Genomic DNA, 17,770 nt, shown 5'->3' on the forward strand with positions numbered 1-17,770 from the left:
CACCCTAGCGCTGCCCAATCGCGTACCAGCAGCCCCAGCGTCCTTTCATTCAGGAGAGAAACATGGCGGACCGGCTCACGCAGCTGCAGGACGCTGTGAATTCGGTGAGCAATTCCACTCGATTAGTCTCCGTCTTCCCCTTTTCTCGGTAAAGCGAGGGAGGAAAAGGGGCTCGAGACGCGACACCCGGGAGTGGAGGGCGGACCGAAACGGCGTCTGCAAAAGGCGGCCGGGCGGGGGGGCTGGGGCCGGCTGCCTGCGGGGCGGAGGGCGCGGCGCGGCCTCTTTCCGCGGGGAAGGGAGCGTCTCTGTGCCCGGCCTCTCAGACCTCCCGGTCCTGCCCCGTCCTCCGGGAACAGCTGTTTTGTCAGGGATGCTGATAGGATCTCTTCCCGTTTGGGAGGCGGGGAGAAGTGGCGGCCGCGCTTCCCCTCTAATCAGGTTTAACCCGCGGGGGAGAACCGGTGCTTTGGTGATTGGATCAATGGTCGTTGGCCGAGTGTATCCTTTGCCAAAGCTTTCGTGTTGGCGCGGGAGTGATGGCGAGGTGAGAAGTTTTGTTTCCTCCCAGTTGGCCAAGGATCTCGCCCCATGTCTTGGCCACTCCCCAGCATAAAACAGTTTTGGGGGAAAGTGACATCTCAATGGTAGTGAGTTTTCTAATCCTCGTATATTTCCATTCATTTAAGTCTTGTTTAGTTTCTCCCCAAAAGCCTACCTCCTATTGAAGGGCGTATCTTAACTTGTAAGTAGCCCCCGTCCCCCTACTTTCCTCCTCCTGATTGTTGTTCCTGGTAGGCCCACGTGGAGCATATCTGCAAACCACAGGATTCGTGTACTTATTACCATTAATAGTTAATAGTTTTCTATTGATAGTTCTGTTTCTCATTGTCATTCTGTTTCTACTTTGATGTCCCGGGTAAGATGCCCTTGAAAAGAGAGAATATGTTGATTAGAAAAGCTGAGTGCCTGGCCCCTTGCCAGTGTTTTCACGCAGGCTGCCACAAAGTGTGGTTGCATCAGTTTTTGTACACTTGAGGAGTGCGTCTGCTTGTGAGAAACTGACCTACCCCGTGTGTGTATAAAAGACGACCTTTCAAGGCCGAGAGAGAGGACCAGCCCCTAAATGTTGATGAATTCACCAAGATAAATTCTACCTAGTGGCGACTTCCCTGGGTTGCCAGACAGCCTCCCTCAGGAAGATACTCCTTTGAGGTTTTACAAAATCCAGTCGGAGTGATGCTGTTGGATAGAAATGATATTTAGGGAAATGCTCCATATTCATACCTGTCTTGTAGCCAGAAGGAGAGTGAAAACAAAGTTAATATGGCCTTAAGGCCAGGGTTGGCATGCTGGTGATTGGATTTTGGGGGAAAACCTCTAGGTTTACTAGTATTGAGTGCCTACAGTATATATAAGCACATGTCATGTTTACAGAGAGATGCTCCTTAAGGAGTTTACAGTCTGATTAGAAAGATGTCATATACTCAGGAGACATTTTAAATAATGCAAAAGCAGTATGTGGTTAGGGAGGTACAGTGAATCAGGTGTTTTAGCTGTAAGTGCCGAAGTAAATTGGAATATAGAGTAAATTCCCTAAAATAGAGGGAATCTTCTTAGCGTTTATCTGAATTGTAATTATTTGTAAAATTATTAAAATATTTTTGTTTTTTAATGAGTTTTATGTCTACATAATTTTATAAAAATGTTAACAGTATTTCAGAAATTCATTCATAATCCCACAAGGATAACATTTGTTTTACACTCTAAGAACTCTGTAAGGGTAGAAACTGTCTAGTTCTCTGTATCTCTGTAATGTTTATACATATACAGTACATGTCATAAAATTGATTTTTGATAATATTTGTTGAGTAAATAGATCTTGAGAGCTTTTGAAGCACAGAGCAGATAGCCACTGTGTTGAATATTTTCTGTGTTTTCTCTATTCCTCATAACAATGCTGTAATGTGAGAATGTTCCCGATTTAAAAATTAAAAAAAACACAACCCTATCCAAGTTACTAGAACCAGAATTAGAATCCATGTTTGTACAGTTTCTGAGCACTTACGACTGCTCCATTACATTTGTAAGATGTGAGCAAAAGCAGTGTAGTCAGGAATTAGCTTATCACTAGCCAGGTATATATGAAGGAGCAGTAGAAAATGATGAAGTAGAGTTGACTTGGATTATTGAAAGCTGTGAAACAGCCTGAAGAATTGGAGATTCACCTTGAAGGCCATGCTGGGTGAGCTCAAAATGCTTAAGCAGGGTAGAATAACATAGTGAACTAGAAAACAGTAAGGAGGCTATTATAACAATCCTGATGTGAGGTAACTGGCTGAACTAACAGAGCAGCAGTGATGATAGGAGAAAAGGGCAAAATTTGTAGTATTAGCAGGAGTTGAAGATGAAAGGGAAGTAAGAGCCTGAAGTTGTACTGGTTGACTAGGAGAATCTCAATACAAATTAGATGTTAAAGGAAACAAATTACATTGAGTTCTGTCATTCAAATAATGGCAGAGAAATTTAGTGGAAATGCTTATTCACAGATTGAAAATAAGGAATTGAGATTTGAGAGGTCAGGACTATTAATAGAAGTTGGCGGGGAGGCAGGGAGTTTGGAGCTGGTAAAGAATTAGTATTCTAGATCTTCAAAACTGCTTATGGAATAGTTTTAGAGCACCAGGAGTTTGAAAACTCAAGTCATGAAGAAAAACATTTCTAAATATTTAGGTACTATCTTTCTCCCACTATTTCTTTAGACTTGTAACTACGCTGATCTCAAAAAAAGGATCAATACTTGTACATGAGTTGCACATACTATTTTATTTACCTTGGAGCTATACTTAGATATTAGCCAGTCAAATTTGCTTTTTTCCACTCCTACCCCCCAAAAGTCGTTACTTGTGCTTGCAACAAGTATTGGCATGTATTTCTCTTATCATTTTATTACCTTGGGAAGAAAAGAAAAATTATTTTGTATTTCTTTTTAATTCTTTCAAGTAGATTGCTACCAAACATAATTTCTTTGAATGGTCAGAACATTTAATCGCTGTTAATTTTATCCAAAATTACTTTTTTCTGTTTTATTCTCTTGCTCGGAGGTCATTATTATAGAAACTTATTGTTGTTGCATTACCAGTAAAATCCTTTCTAACTTTGACATGTTTCCTTTGGCTTCAAGCTTGCAGATCAGTTTTGTAATGCCATTGGAGTGTTGCAGCAGTGTGGTCCTCCGGCCTCTTTTAGTAATATTCAGACAGCAATTAACAAAGATCAGCCAGCGAATCCTACAGAAGGTAAATCGTTTTCTTGGCTTCTCTTAGTTTGATTCTCATATTACTTGTAATCTTTTAAAATTAGATTTATTGAGAAATGTGGCTTATTTGTAGCTTTCAAAAATATTGTTGTGTGAGAATATTGTTAGCTTTGTCATAAAGTAAATTAGTTTGTTATAATCAATTTGACATAACATGTCATAGTTCTGTTTATGTCAAATAACAGATTGTTATTCCTTTAGAGGAAAAATTGTAGGAATTGAACTGAATTTTACTTCTGGGATTTTTTTTTTTAGAAATCAACTTTATTTTTGTTTGTTTGTATTTTTGTTAATCCTCACCTGAAGAATTTAGAGAGAGTAGAAGGGAGGGGGAGAGACACATCAATTGTTTTGCTCCTGCACGCACCCTAACCAGAGACAGGATCATGTTTGCAACCAAGGTACATGCCCTTGACTGGAATTGAACCCTGAACCCTTCAGTCTAGGGGGGCCAGTGCTCCAACCATTGAGCCAAACTGGCAAGGGCACTTCTGGGATCTTAATAAAGAAGGCATCCCACTTATAGATTTTTTTATTCAAGTGACCATTATATTGCCCTAAGAAGGGATCTATCTTATGGTTAATTCCCAATTTGAGTTAGTATTAAAGGGTAATTCTTAACATGTATTAGGTTTGATGTGTTAAAATTACACATTAATCATTAGAAGCCTAGTATAGAAAAGTTATATATTAAGTTTTCTGGTTTCATTAACTTAATGTTTAGTTTCTGTTTCTGAAAACTTAAGTTTCTCTAGTACCCTAAAGTAGTAGTGTTTTTTTCTAGAATATGCCCAGCTTTTTGCTGCATTGATTGCACGAACAGCAAAAGACATTGATGTTTTGATAGATTCCTTGCCAAGTGAAGAATCTACAGCTGCTTTACAGGTAAAAATCTCTTTTCCTTTGAGTACTTTGCTAATAGGGAATTTTGAATTAAAGGAGATAGATTTAACCCTTTTCGGTCCAACCTCGAGGCTGACTCGACAGACCAGGCACTAGGAGCAGGTCCAACGTCGAGCAATAAGAACATTAAAAAGTTCAACATTCAATCCCAGCGATTAATTTGGACCAGACTGTTTGAATTCCAAAAATAACATTGGACCGCAAAGTGTTAATACTGTTTGTTGTAATATTTAAAGTTTAAGATTGAATTTTAAAGTGGGAGTTTCATTCATTGTGGATTAGTGTAGTCTGTTAAAGACTGCACTGAATAGCCTATATAATAAAAGCCCAATATGCAAATCGACCGAATGGGAGAACAACCGGTCGCCATGATGTGTACTGACCACCGGGGGGAAGATGCTCAACACAGGAGCAGCCCCCAGCCTTCAGGCCCCAGGCCAGCCAAGGTGGGTGCCAACAGGGGCCCCCTGGTCGCCCCACAGAGGGAGGCAACCAGTGGCAGGTGGTGCCAGGCTGGCCAAGGTGGTGCCATCGGGGGCTCCCACTATTGCCCCGCAGATCAGCCGTGATCACTGGCCAGGCCTAGGGACCTTACCCGTGCACAAATTTCATGCACTGGGCCTCTGGTGTATATATAGTTTTCCAATTTTGAGTTATAAGGACTCTTCCAATTTTTCTCAGTTTGGCTCTTTACCTAGCAAAGAATGAGAGGAGGATGGCATTCTGGATGTGGAGTAGAATAGTAGTGTCCAAAAGCAGTGTGGAAGGAGTCATATATAGACATCCAGAGATCTCTAATTAAAATTTATTATTTTAAATAATTCACACAAGGGCAACTTTTTAAAAAAAATACATTTTTATTGATTTCAGAGAGGGAGAGAGAGAGAAACATCAATGATGAGAGAGAATCATTGATTGACTGCTTCCTGCTCCCCCCTCCCCCTCCACTGGGAATCGAGCCTGCAACCCAGGCATGTGCCTTTGACCAGAATCGAACCTGGGACCTCTCAGTCTGCTGGCTGACGTTCTATCCACTGAGCCAAACCGGCTAGGGCTGGGAAACTTAATAGTTCCCTGATTTTAGAATTTTTGCCACTGAAAGCTCCCTCACTATGCCTGCATAGTCATTCAGATTTAAAAGTAAATACTTCCGCAGTTTCTTTCTTTCTCAGCTCTTATTAATCTCCAAGTTTTTCATTTCTCAAAAGATTTTTAAATTTGTGTCTTATAAAGGCTGCAAGCTTGTATAAGCTAGAAGAAGAAAACCACGAGGCTGCTACATGTCTGGAGGATGTTGTTTACCGAGGGGACATGCTTCTAGAAAAGATACAAAGTGCACTTGCTGACATTGCGCAGTCACAGCTGAAGACAAGAAGTGGTACCCACAGCCAGTCTCTTCCAGACTCATAGTGCCCATACATAGCATGTGGCTGAGAAAAGAACTGTTTCAATGCCATAAAGAATTCTGTATCAGATTTAGATGTAGGCCTTGCCAACAGTTACAGAAACATTAAGCACTATAATATGTTATCTTTTTCGCTACTTTTAATAGTCTTCTATTTTCACTCTTGATAAATTAGCTTGTAAAATTGTGATTGAATCAGCTTTAAACCATCATTATATCATTTTTTATTATCTGAATGAAATTGAGGCAGCTATTGCATTAATGATTATAATTTAATTAAACAACTGTGCTATAAAATTCTGTTGTGACATAATGTCTATCTTTATTTTTATCATTCTACAGTCTTTTTACAAATAAAAACATCCCTCAAGCCAGAGGAGAGGTGGTAAGTGCAGAATACGGGATATTTCAATTTAGGTTGGTTTCCTTCTGCCCCTTTAGAGGTCGCATTGTAGAAATTTGGAGCTTGAGCAAGGAACGTTTGAAACCCTGTAGCTTTTAAGAAACACAGAATTAGTGTGGCTGAACAAGAGATTAGGTCACTTTTATGGAAACTTTCCTCTTTTTCCAGAACCTCATACCCACTCTAGTAGATCGTACTTGTTTCTCTATGGAATTCCCATGCTATTGTGAAAATTTTTCTTCATTCTGAACTACTTTTTTCCTATAACTTTTCACCTGCTTCTTTTCATTCTTCCCCTTAATTTCAGCAGTGAAGTATGTTTCCTGAGTCATTGATTAATTCCTATTCTTTGTATTTATCTGAAGGTTCTGTCTTCTGATCTTGGTAAATTCTCAACCTTTATTGCTGCATTGTAATCTAACCAGAACATACTTCCACTCCATCAGTTACTTCAATATGACTTTCTCTATTGCACTTTAGTTTGTTATTGCTAACATTTGTGTCAGCATTATTAAGTATGATTACTCATCCAGCTCTTGGATATCCTTGAATCTACTGATTCTCTCCATAGAAAGCTGAAGATAAAATTTAACTGTTTCTATCTCCCGAGGCTGCATTTTTTAGGATATCCTGAGCTACATTTCCTGTAATCCGTTACTTATCCAGAGTTTAAGAAAGAGCAAGAACAATAGTCAGAGAGTCTCTCTGTTATTCTCATCATAATCAAGCTCTGCCACAGTTCTTGAAAAATGCTGCTTAGAGGAACTTTTAATGTCTTTAATGTAATTTATAGAATCATTAACTTTTAAAATTATGTTAAATGTTGTCTATACTAATAGATATTTAAACTGTATGGCTTTTCTCTGACATCACTTAAAATGCATTTTATTTTTAAACACTGGCATGAGATTTCTAGATGATAAAGAACCACAAAAGAGCCGAAGCCGGTTTGGCTCAGTGGATAGAGCGTCAGCCTGCGGACTGAAGGGCCCCAGGTTCGATTCCGGTCAAGGGCATGTACCTGGGTTGCGGGCACATCCCCAGTGGGAGGTGTGCAGGGGGCAGCTGATCGATGTTTCTCTCTCATCGATGTTTCTAACTCTCTATCTCTCTCCCTTCTTCTCTGTGAAAAATCAATAAAATATATATATATATATATATAGAACCACAAAAGAAAGTAATCTTCAAAATACCGAACCCTATCAATACAATTAGCCCCAAGAGACAGTAGGAAAAGTTGTAGCCTAAAGCTGTAGGTTGACTACTGTTAAAATATTACCCCTACCTGAAAGAAACTTTATATTTGATATTGTTCCCCCAGTTTCAGGTAATATAGAACAAAATCCATAAAGGTTATATACAATAGCTTCTCATATCCATAGTTTTGTAGACATGTTTATTGGATCAGGAGATTCTCAAAGCTAAAATAGATGTATAGGCAATGATGATCTCGCTGCCTAGAAAACAGCTTTGGGAAGACCAAAAACTGAATGTTCTTATCTTTCATCCCCTCATCTATCTCTCCCTTCCCTTTAACCCAGATCTAAATTGGTTTAAGAATTAGTAGACAGGCTGGGTAGCTCAGTTGGTTAGAGCATGGTCCCATACACCAAAAGTTTGGGGGTTTGATTCCCAGTCAGGACACATACCTCAGTTGTGGGTTCGATCCCCAGTTGGGATGTGTATGGGAGGCAACTGATTGATGTTTCTCTCTCATATCAATGTTTTTTCTCCCTCTCCTTTTCTCTAAAATCAGTAGAAAAGCCTGGACAGTGTGGCTCAGTGGTTGAGTGTTGACCTATACACCAGGAGGTCACCGGTTTGATTCCTAATCAGGGTGTGTGCCTGGGGTGGTGGCTTGATCCCCAGTGGGGGATGTGCAGAGGTAGCCAATCAATGTTGATGTTCCTTTCTCATCACTGTATCTATCTCTATCAATAAAAACATATTTAGTCCCAGCTGGTCTGACTCAGTGGATAGAGCGTTGGCCTGTGGACTGAAGAGTCCCAGGTTTGATTCTGGTCAGGGGCAAGTGTCCAGGTTGTGGGCTCGATTCCCAGTGGGGTTTCCCTTTCCCTCTCCCTTCCTCTCTCAAATCAATAAAAATATATTTAAAAAAAAATATGTTGGGGTCCAGCCCCAGCAGGTCCAGGGGTTCCCAAAGGTATGGACGGAGTCGGCGAAGAAGGAAGGACTCAAGGCAGCGTTCAGTTGATCAGCATGGTTGGATTCTCTTGCCTGGTTCTAGCCAGGATCTCCAGCCAGGTTCTGTGTTTTATTGTCTTGTTACATCTATATTTATACCAGTTGATTTTAATCCTATCAATTTCTATTCCAAAGGTTAGGGCGTTTCTTATATCCATTCCAGGGAGTAAAGATTTTATAGCTTAAGCATGATTGTAGTTAAAGTGATTAACTACCGCCTGGCACTTAGTTAAGGGGTTTTATTCCCTCCCTAACTTCAGGGAAATATCCGTACCTCGGGAAACAACCTTTCTTGGAGAGGTGACCTTGATTAAAACACATAGCGCCAAGAAAGGGAGCAAACATATTAAGAACAGTATGCCATATACGCCAGGTCCCTTGAAACATATGTTGTGCAGATGTTTCTTCCCTGCAGCAACTGTGTCAAGCAGCAAGGATGGGCCGGCTTCTGGCAAAAATACATTTAAAAATAAATAAAATCAGTAGAAAATATCCTTGGGTGAGGATTAAAAAGAAAAAATTAATAGACATTTGGTCCTGCCCAAAAGACCCACAGAGACATTTGACCCAGGCCAATAGTCCCTTGATGTTTGGTATCATTCAGAACATCCATGAGCATATTTGGTCTGTGCTGAATGATCCTTGATATTTGGGCCTGTCCAAAACATCCATGCTTAGAAAAGTTCCCTGGGTTTAAATAGCCCATAACAGTTATTTGTACTTTTGGTTTACAGGATTAATATATTAAAAATACCATTGTTTTATTGATCCAATAATTGTGTGGTGTCTGCTTTGCCAAGAATAGCTTTTCTTGCTTCAGAAGCTAGTAATGGCACATGCCATTAGGTAGATGGATTGGCGGGGACCAAATATCGCCGTGGACAGTTTGGACACGACCATATGTCAAAGAACTTTTGGCGTAGACCAGGTGTCTGTGGACCTTTGGACAGGACCAAATGTTCTGCAAGGGTGTGAAGGAGGGAAATCTTAGAGGTGGGGCCATCGTCTCTGTCTTCCCAAAGGACCACAGACCCTGTGCCCTGTTGGAACTTCGTGGAGCCCTCAGGGAAACCAGGGGTGCAAACCTTTATGGCTTTGTTGGATGTAGGTACCTAAGTTACTATTATACTTGGTCCAATGGGGGGAAGGGGCACCTGAGTTGAACTTGAGATCTGGGCAAAGTGACGAGGGAGGGAGGGAGATAAATACAACATTTTGGCCAGGCCCTTGAGGCTTTTCTGATGCACTGTGGCCATGGCTTCTACTGTGACTATATTATTGGGATAGACATCCTGTACAATTGTAATTCTCCCCCACACAAATGGCAGCGAGGACATTCCCACTCAGGACATAATGTTGAGAGGTAGTAGTGTGACGTAAAACAATCCCCTACCCATCTCCCTGTCCATTGCCTATGGGGTGCCTGGCCACTGACAACTTACTTGAACCCTGTGTTCCTGGAAAACTAAGACAGTTAAACCCTCCAACCTACTGTATGGCAAACAACTACTTTTCCCTCTGTGACTGAAATATCTGTGCATTACCCCTTTGTTTACAGACCCCAGACCCTCCAATTCCCACTCTTGGTCTTATAAATAATTTATCTGTCCCACAGACCAGTTTAGATAAAATGTCCTCTAACTTGACAAAACTTTAGGCTTCTTCCCCATAGATCCTTGTACTGGAATGTGGAATAGTTCCCCCTTAATGACCCCTCCTGAAAATTGACCACAAATAAAAAGACATTCCCTGATCATTTGTCCCATTAGGTCATCTGCTCATCTTCACACCCAGATTTTTCTAGCCTTGTTTACTTCTTCCTATTTAAAAATATCCCACCCTGGCTGGTATGGTTCTGCTGGTGAGAGCGTTGTCTTGTGCACCAAAGGGTCACAGGTTGGTTCCCAGTTGGGGAGCTTATGGGAGACAACCAACTGATGTTTCTCTCTCTTGGTAATATTCTCCCTCTCCCTCCCTCTCTCTCTGGAATTAATGAAAAACATGTCCTCGGGTAAGGATTTTAAAAAAGTCTCTTTCCACCTCATCTTTGAAATTTGAGATGCTTGCAAATCTTATGATCAGAGCACTCTTTCTATTACTATAGTCTTCCTGCCCCTATTTCAACAGTCCTTTCTCCCTATTGCAGTAGTTTCTCTAATAGTCTTCTCATACCTACATCTGGATTTGTTTTCACTTGATACTTTCCTCACTTGTATAGGAAAAAAATCCCATGACACATCACATAGCCACAGGGCTAAGGCTGGACCAAAGAGGGCAGAGGAATTTACTTGAAGTAATAGGAAATCGATCTCTGATTCAGAACATCTTGTGTGCACATCCAGGATAAAATTAATAAAGGTGAATATTACAAACCCAACACTTTAGAACAATTCAGGGATCAAAGGGAAATCATAATGGGTATAATTCGGAACTTAATGAAAACAAACTATATAGAAACTTCTGGCATTGCGCTAACACAGCAGAGCAGATAATGCAAGTATTTTCTTGTTTACATTAGAAAAAATGAAGCTGAAAATTTAAAATTTCAACTGAAAGAAAGAAGGAAGGAAGGAAATAATAAAGCTAACAGAAGAAATTAAGAAGAAAACCTTACTGTGAGAGAATTAGGAAAGCCTGAAGTTGGGGATTCAAAATGAGTAATAAAATTGACCACTTAGACAAGCTTGATCAAGCATAAAAGAAAGATGGCATAAATAAACAATATGAAGAATTAAAATGTCATATGCATTGATTTTAAAATAAACTTCTTCCCAATATTTGAAAATTTTGGTCAAAAGGATATAGGTATTTCTAGAAAGAGCAAATAGGATCAAGAATATATGTAAATCATGATCCTTCTTTCACCTTTAAGGAAATTCAACCAATAGTGAAAATTCTTCTCCCCAAATAAAGTGCCAAACCTAGATCAGTTTAGTAGTTTTACCAAACTTTCAGAAAAAATTCCAATTTTACACAAAACAGATAAAACTCATTATCAAAATCTGACAGTACAAAAATAAAGATGACAATTTCACTCATGGACATGCAAAAATTATTAGCAAGTTATAGCCATTTTATGGGAAGAAGAGTCAATATTTTAAAATGTGTCAATTTTCCTCAATAGGTGCATAGATTTAACATAATTTTAACTAAGTTTCCAAATAGGATTTCTTTGAAAAATATATATATATTTTATTGATTTTTTTACAGAGAGGAAGGGAGAGGGATAGAGAGTTAGAAACATCAATAAGAGAGAAACATCAATCAGCTGCCTCCTGCACACTCCCTACTGGGCATGTGCCCGCAACCAAGGTACATCATGCCCTTGACCAGAATCGAACCTGGGACCCTTTAGTCCGCAGGCCGACACTCTATCCACTGAGCCAAACCGGTTAGGGCCCAAATGGGATTTCTATGGAAATTGGCAAGTTATTTCTAAAATTTATACAGAAGTACTAAGTTTCGATAGAAACCAAGATACTTCTGAGGAAAGATAGAATGATAGAGCTTGCCTTTAATAGTAATTAAGATAGCACATATCAGTACAGGAATAAACAAATAGACCAATGGAAGAGAATAGAGATCTAACAGAAATTGTAGAGATAGAAAAACTTGATTTGTGACAGATGCTGTTGCAAATCATTGAGGATGGACGAGAATAGAATTGGTGCTGGGACATTGGTTATTGGTTATATACATGCCATTATTAAAGTCAACGCCTGTGGAGTTTCTTTTGGGGGGGGTAATAAAAATGTTCTGGAATAAGATGGGGGTGAACAACTGTGAATATACTAAAACACTGAATTGTGTACTTTAAAAGGATGAATTTTATGGTATGTGAATTGTATCTCAATAAAGCCATTACACACACACACACACACACACACACACACACACACACACACAATCTGTGCCGGGTAGATTAAAAACTTATATGTAAAGGGCAAATGTAAAAAATGTTTTTGAAGACAGGAAAATATGACTTTGGGGTAGGAAAATATTTTTTAATTTTATGTATTTTTTAAATCTATTGGGGTGACACTTGTTAAAATTATACAGGTTGCAGGTGCACAATTCCACAACATATCATATGTATGCTGTATTGAGTGTTCACTATTCCAAGTCAAGTCTCTGTCCATTAAATAGATGCAAAAAGTTCACATCATAAAGGAAAATAAGTTACAATAAACAATATGTGTTAGACATGGTTTCAAACTTTTACACATACTAATTGAAAAAAAGTTAATAGACTCAACTGAATTAAAACCAGCCCTGGCTGGTTTGCTCAGTGGATAGAGCAGCAACCTGCAGAATGAAGGGTCTAGGGTTTGATTCTGGTGAAGGGCACATACTCCGGTTGCAGGCTTGATCCCCAGTAGGGGGCATGCAGAAAGCCACCAATCTATGATTCTCTCTCATCATTGATGTTTCTCTCTCTCCCTCTCCCTCTCCCTTCCTCTCTGAAATCAGTAAAATTTTAAAGTACTCCAAAAGAGTGGAAATGCAAGCTCAACCTGGGAGCAGGCATTTGCAATACTTGCAATTGGACAAAGGGTTACTATCTGGAAATGTAAAACCCTCCGATGAATCAATAAGGAAAAGACAATCCATTAGAAAAATCACATGAGTTGGGGTGTTGGGTGGCTGGGGGAGGGCAGAGGGATTGATCAAAAAAGAAAAAAAACACTCATGGACATGGACAACAGTGAGGTGATTGTGGTGGAGAGGGGGGCAGGTGGGTGGAGGTGAAGGGTATAGTGGGGATAAATGGCAATGGATGGGGACTTGACTTTGGAGTGGTGAACACACAATACAGTGTATACAGTGTTGTGGGATTGTGCACCTGAAAACTAACTATTTAACCAGTGGTACCCTAATAAATTCAATAAAAAGGAAAAACAGTAATGCAATTTAAAAAATAAAAGAAAAAATCACAAAATACTTCATCATTCCACAGTAGAGGAATTGCCAATAACGATGCAAAAATGCTCCACCTCTTTGGTAATCAGGAATATTTGACTGGCCTTCCACATCTTTAGGAAGGCTCACTTTTCAAGACAGGAGGACAAAGCATACTTAAAAAAACCCATTAACGCCCTGACCGGTTTGGCTCAGTGGATAGAGCATCGGCCTGTGGACTCAAGGGTCCCGGGTTCGATTCCGGTCAAGGGCATGTACCTTGGTTGCGGGCACATCCCCAGTGGGGAGATGTGCAGGAGGCAGCTGATCGATGTTTCTCTCTCATCGATGTTTCTAACCCTCTATCCCTCTCCCTTCCTCTCCGCAAAAAATCAATAAAATATATTTAAAAAAACAAAAACAAAAAAACCCATTAACATGCTAGCTTGATACATGTTATGCACTTGGCTGTGTGGCCCCTGGCCTTCCACATATTCTCCACCAGGGCTGCATGTGGGGCAGGCCTGTACATACATGTTCAAATAACTTAGAGAAGAGCAGGGAGATTCCACAGACAAATTTCAGGGTAGTGATTTCCTCTGGTGGGGAGAAAGGAATGCCATCAGGGAAGAGCACCCAGGGCCTTTTGAGGCAGTATAATAACATTCTTTTTCTTGAACTGGGAGGTATGCGTTTAATAAGACTTAATATTCAATGCAAACTATGTTTAAAATCACAGTTTCTATAAGGCATAAGGCAGCACATTTGTAAGCAGCATCAGATATTGTTTTATCTGTTTGAATTTAGCAGAACTGGCTTGCTAGTACCCATTGTAGATATTGCTGGGAGATCTTCCTCCACAGGACTAACCCGCACTCTCCCTTGTATTCCTTCTGAACAGTTCAACAGTAACTAGAACTTCAAAGATGATCTGCTCGCTGCTGTGCCCCTGCTCCTCATCCTTGCCCCTGCTTCTTTAGGGTTATCTTTTCCCCCCTGGTTGCCCAAGGAAGGCCTCAGATAGTGGTGGGAAAACTCCCTTAAGGCACTGATGCCGCTGGTTGTGACTTCCGAGACCAAACAGATATCAGTGTTTTACCACAAGAGGGCAGTTTGACCCTGAACTTTAGTTCTATTTAGGAAGTGGTTGGCCTTAACCGGTTTGGCTCAGTGGATAGAGCATCGGCCTGTGGACTGAAGGGTCCCAGGTTTGATTCAGGCCAAGGGCATGTACCTTGGTTTCGGGCACATCCCCGGTAGGGGGTGTGCAGGAGGCAGCTGGTTGATGTTTCTCTCTCATCGATGTTTCTAACTCTCTATCCCTCTCCCTTCCTCTCTGTAAAAAGTCAATAAAAATATATACATATATATATATTTTTTAAAAAAGAAGTAGTTGGGTGCTCGCTTTGACAGCACATATACTAAAATTGGAATGATAAAGAGAAGATTAGCATGGCCCCTGCACAAGGATAACATGCAAATTTATGAAGCGTTCCATATTTTTTTTTTTTTTAAAAGAAGTGGTTGGATAGGATGTTTTGTGACTCCAAGAGTACCTGGGGATTAGCTAGCTTGGTAACAGCAGCCAGGAGTTAAGATTCCCCTGGAGTCCACTTACAGCTAGTATTATGATTCTGATTTGAACTAGTGTCGTCCTGGGGCCAATAACTTGAGTCTGATGATCAAATGTTTATTTTTGTCTGAAAACAAAAGCACAGTGACACAACTCCATTGGTATAAGACGTTTAGGTTCATCATAGAGAAGTACTGGGTGAGCCACAAGGAAGTGAGTGCTTTCTCTGGATGGTAAGTTATCTTTTATGTGCACATTCGTATATGTCTGTGTGTGTGTGCTGGATAGGCCACACAATAGAACTCTGCCACTTCCTAGCTGGAGGGCAGCCTGTATGGACAGGCAGTGTAGTTAGTGAAGAATAGTGTAGGCATATGCTACCCTGTCTGAGGACTACCCCTTATTAATTGTATGGATATTTAGGTTGTTTTAAATATTTGTCCAACACAAATGAAACTACTTTTATGTACAAGAGTTTATATGAACATATACTTTTATTTCTCTTGAGTAACTATCTAGGAGTAGAATGGCTGGGTCATATGATAGGTGTATATTTAACTTTTTAAAGAATCTGCAAAACTGTTCTCTAAGAGATTGTATGGAAATAAGACACAAAATAAACACATTTGTCATTTTAAGGGAAAGGGAACACTTAACAATGACTGAGAAAATAGGTATTTTGAAAGAAACACCTCTAATGTAAGGCATTTTGACAATAGATGTTTGGACATATTTCCATCCTTATGGGATTTTGCTGCCAAAAATTATGTATGTCAGCTTTAAAAATCTTCCATCAAAACACTTATTATATTTCTAAAAACTATCTGTCCTATTTTTAAATCTTCTGAAAAGTTACTTTTGAACCCATTTGTTTAAAATATGAAAATGCAAAAACTTTGCAAGAACAATTGTTGACATTTGGGAAAATGGATATTTGTTACTTAAATTTTTTTAAAAATAATTGGTGGATGTACTGAAAAATTAGTACTCTGATTTTGTATGATGCTAACTCTTCAATTAACTCCATAATTCTTTTTTTGAAAAGCACTTGTGGGCATTTGATGAACTTCCCTCTGTGTGGCTTCAAGCTACCAGGACACAGGCCTCTCCAACAGCCCTAATCTTCTCCTCAGCGCTCCTGCTGAAGAATTGGCCTTCACGATGCAGACTGCTTTGGGAGTTCTCCCTTCCTCAGAACTTTGTAGTAGCCCCATTGCACCATGTCAATGATAGGAGCAGCACCAGTCCTGTTGTTTGGTTTTGGTTTTGGCAGCAATTACCTGTCTCTGCTCCCTGACCAAGGTCCACAGTTTATCAAGGTTGACAGTTGGGCAGAAGCTCTGGTTCCTCTTGAAGACATAATCCTCATACCAGCATTGCCAAAGGAACCTGGGTGAGATTGGTCGAAGTTGATTCTGTGATGGTGTGCGTGTGCCAGCGGCATTGCCTCCGCCTCCCAATGCTCATTGTGCTGCTGATGCAGCCATGGCTGTGGCTCCTGGGCCCCAAAGTTTCCGGGTCTTCCTCAGTCTGGATGGCACATTGGCGGCCAAGACAAAAGAGCTAATTTTTTGCAGGATTTTCTTCTTTAGATGTGAGAACCATTAATACCAAATATTGAAATAAATTAAATTTGTAACCAGAACTTCATATCACTTTACTCCATGGTACCAAACCAAATTTTATAAAAACAAACATACTCAATTATATTTCTGTTACTAACATTCTTTTTTCTGTGAAGGCAAAGAAATGTTTTATTGATAGGAAAATAAAATATTATATTTAAGAACATTGTTTAATTTCGATCTCATCTTTTCAAAATGCCTATCTTTGTAGGCATGACTTATAGTGTGTCAAATATATAGCACTACGCATGTAGTTTATAAAGAAATAAATATATACATACCAGGGATATCACCTCAACATTTGTTTGGATGGAGTATCTAATGAAAAAGTTTGAGGATCATGGGTCTACCTGATGACAAAGCAACCCATATACTGTATTTAATTAAATACCAGGTTATCTCAATGGCAACATTTACTCAAAATATTATTTACCTACTATCAAAGTAAAAAAAACAACTAGAAAGTGGTACATGTTAATCCATGAATTAATGTGCTATAGAAATCAATTCTTAGTGGACCCCTGCGCCTGTGCCATCAAAACCCTTTTTCTAATACAGCTAAGACATTACTTACCCTTTTCACTGTGTTGGCATTTGTACTGATGAGGCAAAAGCAATGTTGGGGAAACTGCTGGATCCTTAGCATAAATCAAGGCACTGCATTCAAGCTAGTCATCACAGACTTTACTGTCATACATGCACAGGAACAAACAAAAACAAATAATTTCATTTAAGGATTCCCTTGATGAAGCAGTAAAAATTAATTTTATTAAATCCTGACCCTTGTATACATCTTTTTATTATTCTACTAGAGGCCAGGTACACGGATTCGTGCACCAGTGGGGTCTCTCAGCCTGGCCTGCGCCCTCTCACAATCTGGGATCCCTTGGGGGATATCGGACTGCTGGTTTCGGCCTGATCCCCGCAGGCAAGGCCGAGGGACCCCACCGGTGCACGAATCCGTGCACTGGGCCTCTAGTATGCATATAAGAACCTTGGTTAATTTCTTCCCGCTCTCCCCCCCACCCCCCTTCCCTCTGAGATTCTTCAGTCTGTTCCACGTTTCCATGCCTGTGTGTTGAGCATCTGCCCCCTGGTGGTCATTGCGTGTCATAGCTATTGATTGAACTGTCGCTTAGGCATATATATATATATATATATATATATATAGACTAGTAGCCCGGTGCACAAAATTTGTGCACATTAAAAGGGAATTAATTGCCCTAACTGGTTTGGCTCAGTGGATAGAGCATTGGCCTGTGGACTCAAGGATCCCAGGTTCGATTCTGATCAAGGGCATGTACCTTGGTTGTGGGCACATCCCCAGTGGGGAGTGTGTAGGAGGCAGCTGATTGATGTTTCTTTCTCATCGATGTTTCTAACTCTCTATCCCTCTCCCTTCCTCTCTGTAAAAAATCAATAAAATATATATATTTTT

The 17,770-nt window shown here is 40.0% G+C and overlaps 1 protein-coding gene and 1 non-coding gene across 3 annotated transcripts; both read left to right on the forward strand.

Moving 5' to 3' along the window:
* The first annotated feature begins 9 nt into the window (after window positions 1-9).
* MED21 (mediator complex subunit 21) lies at window positions 10-16,496 on the forward strand. 2 transcript variants are annotated; one of them, XM_059682435.1, is made up of 4 exons: window positions 10-104; window positions 3,185-3,299; window positions 4,104-4,204; window positions 15,753-16,496. In XM_059682435.1, the coding sequence occupies exons 1-4, from the start codon at window positions 63-65 to the stop codon at window positions 16,002-16,004; spliced, it is 510 nt and encodes a 169-aa protein (XP_059538418.1). In that variant the 5' UTR covers window positions 10-62; the 3' UTR covers window positions 16,005-16,496. The 2 variants fall into 2 exon arrangements, with proteins under 2 accessions (XP_059538418.1, XP_059538419.1); XM_059682436.1 differs by lacking the exon at window positions 15,753-16,496 and adding an exon at window positions 5,456-6,881 and having other exon boundaries at window positions 14-104.
* Window positions 14,532-14,638, forward strand: LOC132228864 (U6 spliceosomal RNA). The gene has a single exon (XR_009451475.1). It is a non-coding gene; the product is annotated as a U6 spliceosomal RNA (small nuclear RNA).
* Window positions 16,497-17,770: the final 1,274 nt, after the last annotated feature.

The sequence above is a fragment of the Myotis daubentonii genome, chromosome 2, assembly GCF_963259705.1.
Source record: "Myotis daubentonii chromosome 2, mMyoDau2.1, whole genome shotgun sequence".
NCBI lineage: Eukaryota > Metazoa > Chordata > Mammalia > Chiroptera > Vespertilionidae > Myotis > Myotis daubentonii.

Excerpts from the sequence above, each read along its gene's own strand:
- MED21 (XM_059682435.1), top strand. The coding sequence starts at position 63 with ATGGCGGACCGGCTCACGCAGCTGCAGGACGCTGTGAATTCG. Across the intron at positions 105-3,184 it reads TGCAGGACGCTGTGAATTCG|CTTGCAGATCAGTTTTGTAA; the intron begins GTGAGCAATTCC and ends TTTGGCTTCAAG. Across the intron at positions 3,300-4,103 it reads GCCAGCGAATCCTACAGAAG|AATATGCCCAGCTTTTTGCT; the intron begins GTAAATCGTTTT and ends GTTTTTTTCTAG.